Source organism: Vigna umbellata, chromosome 9 (genome assembly GCF_029865625.1).
Source record: "Vigna umbellata cultivar VRB3 chromosome 9, Vumbellata_1.0, whole genome shotgun sequence".
Lineage (NCBI taxonomy): Eukaryota > Viridiplantae > Streptophyta > Magnoliopsida > Fabales > Fabaceae > Vigna > Vigna umbellata.
Genome location: NC_142173.1, coordinates 1,409,434 through 1,420,685, shown reverse-complemented (window position 1 = coordinate 1,420,685; position 11,252 = coordinate 1,409,434). Strand labels below are relative to the sequence as shown.

Below are 11,252 nucleotides of genomic sequence, written 5' to 3'. Positions count from 1 at the left end.
TAAATATAAATCTAGACTGATAAAAGTTATTTAAAGTAGTGATTTTGTATGAATTAATGATGTAATCATTCTGAAATTTCTCGACCAAAACCGAAAGCACTCAAACGAAATGGTGACCACCACATTTGCAAGTCAACATTCCACCATTCACAGTCCAAGTTCTAATATAATATCTTTCATCAAGCATGCTATAGATTTCAGTAATCATTAATTTTTGTACCAAATACTTATCGTAACATTCTTTCTCTATTTCTATTTATATCTTTGTTAACACAAAACTATACTAAAATACTATATAAATACATTTTCTTGTGTCGACATACTACTACTCTCCTAGTCACCTTCCATTATGTTTTAAAGATAATCGACAGTACCATAGTTTTGTCCCTCTCCATCTTGTAATGATTCTCCATTAGTGATACTTGTGGTTCTACTTCATCCACATTAATTAACACAAACTTGTTTAAATGAATGTTGAGGAGTCTAATGTGACTCCTATAATAATCCAAATATTACAAACTCTTGTTTTATTTACCTCAATTTTCGTTATCTATTATTCCACTAAACCACAATCATAGCACTTCTAATTAGATGGAAATTGCATTCTTCTTTGCAACTTATTCACACAAGCAATATATAATTGCAATATATATAATTGGGATTCTAGAAACAAATTTTTTATTTATGGCTATCTCTACATTCATATGAAGATGAAGATGACCTCATGGGTAACCTTCCAATTTATTCTGCGAAAAAATTTATAATTAGTAATAATTAAAATAAAAGTTTGTTCTTGTTTTATTAAAAATATCTATAATAACAAAAACATTATTTTACCACCATAATCTTTATTGAAAAGAAAAAAACATTAGACTAAAAGTTTGTCCCAAACATTTTTAATGTTGACTTCTGATATGCAATTTTTTAGATATTTATATGATTATTTGGTCATCGCAGTTGGAAATCATGAGTATAAATGTAAAGGTAAGTTAACAAAATAACATAAAACCTTAATTTTGAAAATAAATTCTAAAAGTGTTTAAAATCTCAAAACATTTGAATAGTCATTAGAAAATTTAGATAATGAAAAACACCCTATATATGAATGATTTTTAAAACACAACAAAACATTAAATTTTAGAGTTCTTAGTCCATAGACATAAGTTTTCTGCCATCGACACTTAAGGATCAAGTAAAAATAAAGTTATCTTACATCAACCCTCTGACTTTGACACTCCAAAGACCATCTACAAACAAACACACTCAAACGTAATTCATAGAGTTCTCTCCCTGACACATCACTCATCTGACTTTGACACTCCGGAGATCATCTATAAACAATCACACCCAAACATAGTTCATAAATTTATCTATCCAACTTCGCCACTTTAAGAACCTTCACAAATAATCACAATTTAATACTAGTAATCATATCTACACACAAAATAATGAAAACAACAAACAAAGTCAACAAACAACAAAGTTAGCATCCCTTACAACCCAAGACACTCTCACAATATCTAATAATATTTTTTTTTTCTAACTAAATATATCATAAATGATGGAATTTTCAAAATTCCAAATCCCCAATCCTCTTCGGGTATTGGCCATCCTGTTCCTCACCTCATTTCCAACAAATTTCACTTTTGGAGTGTCTCCATTTAAGGTCCGTAACAAAAGTTATGACTATTTAAAGTTTTTGTTGAGAAAAAAATGCACAATCAATGAAGAACTTCACCTTTTTTACCTCTAAGAATCACCCTACCAATAGAGAAATAAGATTAACACATGAATATAACGTGAAAAGTCCAAATTTGAAGAAAAACCATAATCGTTGCCTAAAGATAATCAGAGAATAATATTATGTGAAAATTTGTACAACACAAACTGTCATGCCCCCTACACCCACACTCTCCAAAACCAAAATTTAACTCAAACCTCACACTACTTTACTCGAAGAGTATAAAAAAAGTCAAATACAATCTTAAAGTGTTTTTGACTAGGGCATAAAACACCATGACAACTTTAAATATATGACCAATACATATATGAACACTCTACATTTAAATACAACCTAATAAAAATTTCCACACAAAAATTGAGTAAGAAAACATTTTCTAACTATTTTTAATGAATTTTATAAATTCGATATCTTGTGGATTAAGCTAAAACAGTCATAATGGAAAAATAATGAGAAAAACTAACCTTAATGACAGAAAATGCAACCTTACATATACACAACATGTTTATGTTGAGTTAAGTGTTTATATTTGTACAATAAACAAAATGAAGGAAAAAAGAGCACATTAGGGTTTTTTTAATCAAATCGACGTTTAATATTAAAAATCAGACATAAAAATTGGTTTTTGTGGTGTAAACTTACGTTTGACTCCTGCGTTAGACGTAAAAACCAATTTTTATGTGTGATGCTTATAAATCAAATATAAATTTTAACAATTTAATTATAAAAATATCACTGTACATTTTTCATATATAACAGAAGTTAAACCTAGATAAAAAATATAGTAAAAATATTTTACGTTAAGATTAAGTAAAATTTAAAATTCACTTTTTCAAATATATATGTTCTGAAAATAAACATTTGATAAATCTAAATATAATGTTTTAGTTTATATTTTTGTGGTAGACCAGTTATGGAACCACAATTAAGCTACAAATTTAAAGAAAGAGACACAAATAACCCAAAAGTTTAAAACAGCAATTTTTTAGAAAATTCGCTTATTATTTTTCTTAAGACATTTAATTATTACAACCCATTAATATATGTGCTGTTTCCCAAATATTTATTTATTAAATAGTTATATATATAATTTCACCACTCGTGTATAATATAACAAAAAAAAACTTGGGATGATATTACATCTTTATTTTGTGCATTTCCAATTTTATAATAAGAAGGGCAATATTATTCAATTATAAGAAAGAAATTAACTGTTTTTTCTTATCTTCATGTAGATATAGTAGTTTTTTCCATTTAATGGAAATATTTTTCTATTATTCTCACCTGTGATTTTTCTCTTAGTAGATTTTTTAGGTTAAAATACTGTTTGTCAATTTAAATTTTTTAAACTAATTTTAGTCGAAATATACTTTAAAAAAATAGAAGTTTTTAAATATAGTATTAACAAACTTTAATATAATTTTTTTTAATATTCTATACCAGTGGCTGAAATTTATATATAAGTTGTATTAATAATAATTTTTGACTTATTGACTGTGTGAACTTTTTAACTTAAAAAATACATAGAAATTAAAAATTAAAATATGATAAGAAGAAAACTAGACATATAAGTTAATGATTTAATTATTTTTATTCTTTGACTGTCTTAACTTTTTGCATTAAAAAGAATTAGATTCAAAGTATTATAATTGAAAATTTATGTTGTAAAAGTCATACTAATATATAGTATTTTTTTTTTTTTTCTGATTCAGTGTTTTAAAATTTTGGCCTAAGTGAAAGAATTAAATTGAGGAAATTTGGGTTATAAAAGGTGTTCCACTTTGTCTCTTTTGTAGAACCTATCATCTCTGATAGATCACCAAAACTCACTCACTCTCTCTTTCATATTTCTCTCTCTCTCTAAAAGTGATGGCTTTGAATCCAAGAAAAGCATCAAGTTCAAAAGCCATGGTTGATGCAGCATCATGGTTCTGTGCATGTCTTCTCGTGACCCTCATACTGCTGTGCTTATTCAGTGACAGTTCTGTTCTTCAGGAGGATGATGAAGGGAAGCTGAGGGGTAAACAAGTGTTGTTGTCGAAGCCTTGTGATGAAATCTATGTGGTCGGAGAAGGAGAGACACTTCACACAATCAGTGACAAATGTGGTGACCCCTTCATAGTGGAAAAAAACCCTCACATCCATGACCCTGATGATGTCTTCCCAGGCCTTGTTATCAAGATCACACCCTCACACAACAACTGAAATTTCAATTCTTACACATCTATCTATCTATATATATATATATATGCATGTATGTATCTACTTTCTTTCATATATATACAACAAGGAAAAGAAAAAGAATCCCTTATTGGCACCTTCATAATGTTTTTATTGTAGTTTTGGTTAGCTTGTTGTATGTACTGACTGTGCTTAATAGGAAGAAAATGTGTTATATATACTAGTCTTTTGGTCTTCTGTATATGTTAGTGTGAATTTAGTCTTCTGTACTTAGTGAAAAGAATTATACTTAGCAGAAGGTTTTGTTTTTAGATAAATTATAGCAGGGTTGGTTCTTTTTCTGAAGTCAAAGGTGACAAGTTAAAATTATTCCCACCAGAAAGGAGAGTAGTCTAATATGTATTTTAGAGAATAAAAGGAAGAATAATAACTTTTAATATAATAATTATTAATTTTACTTATACGTATATTTAATTTTAACCAGTAATTTCTTATTTTATTCTTTTTATTTTTTTACTTTAGAGGAGAAAAAAAAATTATAAGAAAAGTGTAATTTAAAGCACAAGAATAATCAATCAATTTTTTTTTTCTTTCTAGTGCTTAGACAAAACAAATATTTTTTAGATTAGAAGTTTCATATATTAGTGTCAATATTAGATTGGTCAATTCAGTAACTACACATTACAATATTTTAGGTAAGTTATAATTTATTTGACCACAAATAAAAATAACTTGAAAAATCAGAATCAGAGGACCAGAAAACTTCTCAAAAGAAAGCTCCAAAAAGTTTTATTTGTGAAGGAATAATTGCAATAGCTATGGACACTGAAGTTTTGAACACTCGTCTATTGAAGACTTTTCCCCTAGCAAAGGATAATATCATTTTTGTTTTCTCTTAAATTATTAAGATTATCTGTTTGCATCCAAACTATTGAGACGTATGTTTTTCCTTTAAAACAGTGATTTCTTTAAACTTTACAAATCTAAATTTTGTTGTCAAAGTTGTTGAACATCCCTTGTTAAAAATTAAGGTTGTATCGATCCATGCACCTGGAATAGAATTAATCTATTAGGTATTTATAAAACCCACTTATAAAGATTTTTTATTTATAAGTTAAGTCTTATTCTAAGTGTAGATAATTTTTAACAAGAATTTTAAGGGTCCAAAATATTCAATATATATTACTATAATTATATATTTATTTAAATTTGATTTAGGTATTGTGGTTGTACTTACTAGAAATGGGAGGTGATGGAGATGATTTTTATTATTTTATATTCATTTTGAAAAAAAAAATAATCTAGATGAGTATAATTAAAGATCTTTACTTATATTTAATGGGTATAATTTCTTTTATCATCTTTATTTTTACTAGAAAGTGAGTATATCCGTATTCATTTCCATACTCGTTTTATTGTTTCAATACCAATTAATTAATTAAAAAATTAAAGTATAAAATAACAACTGGACAACTAGAAAAGTTATATAAAATATTACACAATTATATATAAATAAATTTTATGATAACTAAAATATTTATTAATTTTGAAAACTTAAATATTTAAATTCAAAAATATTTCAAATGTCTCTTTCTTTCATTTATTAAATTATAATAAAATCTCTTTTTTCTTATACACCACTTGATTAACAAAATAAAACAAAAAATAGAGATTAAATAAATAATAATTTAAATTTAGCATAGATATTTCATGTTTTGAATTTCACATGTTGTTAGGTGGTCATAAAAAGAATTATGATTATTACGAGGTATATCGTTTTTTTTCTATATATTTTTGTGAAAGCCAAAAAACATGTAGGAGAAGTGCATTGCAGACCTACGAAGAAGTGAAAAGAGAAAAGCATTTTTTAAAATGTTTGATAAGTAGTGTTTATACAAAGATCATAAACTCTATTTATACAGAGTTGGAAACAGATAAAGAAAACAAAAAACTGAAACGATGAATCATCAAAGCATTGACATAGATGTTAAAGATACCAAGCTTGGAAGTAACGTTGTAGAAGTTCTTTGGTTCTAGAGCCTTTGTAAATATATCAACTGGTTATTTATCTAAAGAGATGGGAAGAAGGTGGAACAAATTAGCTTGGAACTTCTCATGAACCACATAACAATTAATTTCAATGTATTTTGTGTGCTCGTGAAAGTCGGGATTGAAGGCTATATAGCGTCCAGGCTGACTGTCACAATATAACACAACAAGAACAATGGGTTGGATTTTGAGATCTTTTAGAAGATATATGACTCATTGAAGCTCTCATGTAGTAGTTGACTACCTATAATTAGGATTGCGTCCTTTTCCCCTTCCTTGAGTTTTCCAGTTATAACTAATTTTTCCTTGTTGCTGCTTCCATGTTGGCAGACTATTAACCATGCTTATGATAGATTTTATCTATGTTAATACCTCCAATGAGTTGTCTTTCTTGTTGAAGAACAAGAGAAAAACTTGATTTATTTGAGACAACGATTCAATGAGAAGAATTTGAGTCTTGATGATGTTGTAAACTTCACTTAGGCTTTGACACTATGTTAAGAAATAAACTTTAAGTCTAACTCAACTCCACAAATTCGGCTTGCAAGGTGAGACTTGAACCCATTCATATATTATGAATTCACTTTATCTCTAGTTGACATGAGACTTCTAATGCACACCCCTCACATCGTGGTATATACATTTTTTGTGTGGGACTTGACATTATTGGATGGTTTGATAACATGTAAAACAATATGTCCAACAAACAAAAAATTTCACAAGGATAAGCTTTAAATAATAGTTATGATTCCATATTATAGGGTATATGGTTTCTTTCTAGGGGTTTGAATGTGAAAGCCAAAAAGCATCTATGGGAAGTGTGTTGCGAAAACCAGAAAGAAGAGAAAAGAAAAAAACATTTTTGGAAGTGTTTTATGTGAAGTAATGTTTTTAAAGTGAGACTTGTACTCATTTGTATATTGTGAATTAACTTTATCTCTAGTGAGGCTTTCAATACACCCTCCTCACGTCGAGGTATATATATATATATATATATATATATATATATATATATATATATATATATTATGTGTGGGACTTGACTAATGGATAGTCCGATAAGGACTCGATAATTGGTGAAACAATATATATGTTCAGAAAATAACAAATCTCACTAGGATATGTTAGGTTCTAAACCATATTAGAGTGATATTATTTCTTTCTTTGTGTGTGCATGTGAAAGACAAAAAGCATTTATGGAAAGTACATTGTGAGATCCACGAAGAAGAGAAAAGAAGAAAACATTTTTAAAATGTTTGATGTGAAACCGTGCTTATACAGAGAATACAAGATATATATATATATATATATATATATATATATATATATATATATATATATATATATATATATATAAAGAAAAAACTGAAACAACGAATTATTGAATCATAGCAATGATAATGATATTAAGTTACTGTATTACACTCGTCTTTATACAATTGTGGCGATAATGAGTTTAGAAAATTAATTACATAAAAACTCACAATATCAGTATGCTACATGATAACAATAAACAACAAATAAAAATTTTAAAATTAATAATAAAAAATATCAAATGTATGTCTTAAAAACAATTATACCAATGAAGAAAATTGCATATAAGAAAAAAAAATTATAATTATGATATCTTTTTAGATATTGAACTAGTCGAATTATTGACTAATAATGAAAATTGTTTAAATAAAATAAAAGTTCTTAAAGTGAAACAAAAATTAAAGATAAAAGAAAATAAAGAAGATAATTTAGTAAATAAAGGATTTATGCGATTCAATATTTGAAATTGAAAATGTGAAAAAAGAAATAAAAATATTAAAGAGAGTAGAAATAACCAATGTGAGACCTAAAAACTATCGATTAATTATACATCATTCCAACATAATTGTCCAATAGAAAAAATATCTTAGAAGTGTAAATGAATTAAACTATTAATTAATTATACATCATTTAAACATAATTGTCCAACATAAAAAATATCTTAGAAATGTAAATGAATTTTGTGAATAGAGAACAAACAAAACAATTAGAATAGAAGAGAAATAAATGTGTAACGAAAGACAAAAAGAAAAGGTTATAAAATAAAATACTGAGAGAATATTATATATATATATATATATATATATATATATATATTTATATTTAAATTATCTAATAAATTTTGAGTATTTTAATAATTTAAATGAAATATGGGAAAAAATGAAGATGATGATTGATATTTGAATTGGGTATGGAGAGAGAGAGATAGATATATAGTTATCCATCATCTTTTTATACTCAATTGAAAAATTTTCAAAACAGAAACAATTTCAAACAATATCCACAAAATTTTTGCATTCTCAGTATTTAATAGTTTTACAGTTTACTAACTTTTACATTTTGTATGATATTTTTCGCAGAAAATATATCTATCAAAAGTCTATTTAATTGAAATGTAGATGATATATGTTGAATGTATAAATACTTATATACTTAGTTCTATAATTTAAAAATTAAAATTTTAAAATGTAAACAATTCTGGGAAAGGATCCTTTTAGTTAGAAGAAAAAAATCTATAGGAATAGCCAAATGCTACGATTTTATTGTTTTGTTCTTCAAAATTTTTTATTTAATATAAGTAAAAAAGGAAGAAGAAAAAAAAAACTATCTGTGAACCTAACACCAAACAACTAAGTATAACTTACTAATAACCCTTAAATTGACAAAATATATTTAGACAAACTGACCAATGAAAGAGTAGCTGTGAAATGACTTTTCTTAATATATATGGAAAATAATACTTTCATATCACTTAAAAAATATATACTTATTTTACAACTCACTTTAATATAATAATATATATTCTAATTTTAAGTTTAAAAATAAAATAAACATAATTAAGATATTATTATTTTGGTTTATAAAGTAGGGATTTTGTTTTTTGTTTGATAGGTGTTAAAAATCAACCACCTTCTACATATATTTGATATATTGAAGATAAGTACTTTTTGAACTTTTCATGAATTGACTTAGGATATTGATAATAGAAAAATACATCTTACGTAATAAAAGTATGCATTAAGATGAAAGAAGGATTTGCAACTTTCTCTAATACGAGAAAAGAAAAATACATTTGAATACAATTTTTCATTAGAAATGAATAAGAGCTTACAACCTATAGAGAGAGAGAGATGAGTGAAACAGGTAAAAAAAACCTAAATAGTTAATCATTACTTTCTAATATGATAATAATGTATTATATTAATATATATTATTAAAGAATATGGAAAATGTTAGTGTAACCTTCATTAAAAAAAAATTAGTTTCTAGAAGTATGATCACAATTTAATTTCATCATGTTTCGAAATAAAACATTGATAAAACAGCAAGCGAAGTATGAATATGATGAGTGCAAAAAGAAGGCGGCATTCTTTATTCTTTAACGGGTTGGGTCATTAAAAGCAAGTTGGACCCCCCAATTTTCTCCTGCACCTCCTTGCTACTGTTTCCTCATTTTCTTCTGAAGCCTGGCTGTTCTTTTCATCATACATTTTCTATCTCACATTTTCTCTACTTAGAAAAACACAACATATCATACCGCATTATAATGGAAGCTATTTTTATGCAATTCGAAAATTTAAGAGTAACTTTCGAATTACTTGAAATTTTTTATGCAAAGGATAACTTCTAAATTATGCAATCTTAGATAATTTTTTACTTTCAAACTAAAAAATTCAGCAACTTTCCAAATTGCAGAATTTAGAAAAATATTTAAACCAAAACGGCATAATAGATTTATTCATATTTACAAAGGTGAAAAAAGAAAGTGAGTGAAAAAAAGATATTAAATCCTAAACCCTATGGCCTACATATTATAGGTCTATATTGGATAGGTATTATGTTTGTCTATGAGGTAGGTAAACTATTCATTAATTATAATATTTATCATGTATAACAAATTGTTAATTTGAGATTTGAAGTGTCTTTTTATACTTTTTGGTTGTCAGCTTGAAGTGTGAAGAAAACAAGTAGACACAAGCTACTACGAAGATATCTCGATAATGTAAAAACAAGTGTGATGTGATTTATTATTAGAAATTTAAATATAATTTAAGTATGATGTGTTTCATTATTAGGAATTTAAGTATAATATATTGATGGAAACTAAATAAGAAGAATAATATGTACAAAAAAATGTGTATAAATTTAGTGTCATTTTCTTTCTATCTCTTATTTTTCAAATTAGGCTGGTCCAAGACTAAATTTAAACAATATTAACTATAGCTGCTCCAATAATTCTTTTATGTATATTAGAAATAAGAGATTTTTTTATGGACTGTTATAACTTGTTAGTCCATAATGCATTTTTAATACACTAAGTGTCTATTTTATTATATATGCTAATCCATTGAAAAGGAAAAGGTAATACTAATCCACACATGTCTTTAAGGACATGTAATGTAACATTAGATAATACATTATGGATGAGTGCGCACCTCACTTTTTAACTAGTATCTGTTCACAAAAACTTGTATGAATAGAATTTTTAGGTTAATATATTTAATAGACAATTATCTTATGGACTTCCTAATTATCACAATCTTGTTTACGTAGAAAAATTTTAGTCAATTATGTCCATTCACACTCATTTATTCAATAAAATTCTTAATTAAAATAGTTTTAACAATTACTTGTATAAAAGGTATTTACTTTTGGTAATTCATGTAATTAGAAATTTTCTCTCCAAATTCATAATCAATTTCTAAATTAAATTGTATTTAAAAAAAATAAACACTTTATAAAAATAAAAATTCATAAATTTATTGTCTTAAAAACACCTTATACATAAATTTAAGGGTTAAATATGTTTTTCGTCCCTTAAGTATCACACAAATTCGGTTTTAGTCCCTACTCAAAACTTTGATGGTTTTTAGTCCTCATAGTTTTGAAACTCTTACTATTAGTCTTTAAAATTGGACGACATTAACTTTTAGTAGATGTGGCAAACAACGAGGCCACGTTTTATGTCAGTTGCCATGTTCACTCTCTGCCACGTTGGTTTTTTAAGTTTTGAAATGAGATTAAGTATGTTAAGTGTGCATTTGGTTGAAGCGCACTTCTTCATCTCTTATAAATGAGATTTTAAGAAGTTGGGTTCTTCTTCGTCACTGCAGTTGGGGGCAAAGAAAGCTGAGGAGGTACATCTGAAGGTTGAAGTTCGTCTTCTTGAGGAGGTAAGTTGATACATTTTGTTTTGCTCTTCTTCATGTGAATATAAGGATTGAGGATATAGGGTTTGGGTGGGCAC

General features: G+C 26.4%; 1 protein-coding gene across 1 annotated transcript; it reads left to right on the top strand.

Moving 5' to 3' along the window:
- Positions 1 to 3,528: 3,528 nt before the first annotated feature.
- LOC148192293 (uncharacterized) lies at positions 3,529 to 4,239 on the top strand. Its single transcript, XM_088099532.1, has one exon. It carries the CDS (start codon positions 3,611 to 3,613, stop codon positions 3,944 to 3,946), a length of 336 nt encoding a protein of 111 aa, XP_087955658.1. The 5' UTR covers positions 3,529 to 3,610; the 3' UTR covers positions 3,947 to 4,239.
- Positions 4,240 to 11,252: the final 7,013 nt, after the last annotated feature.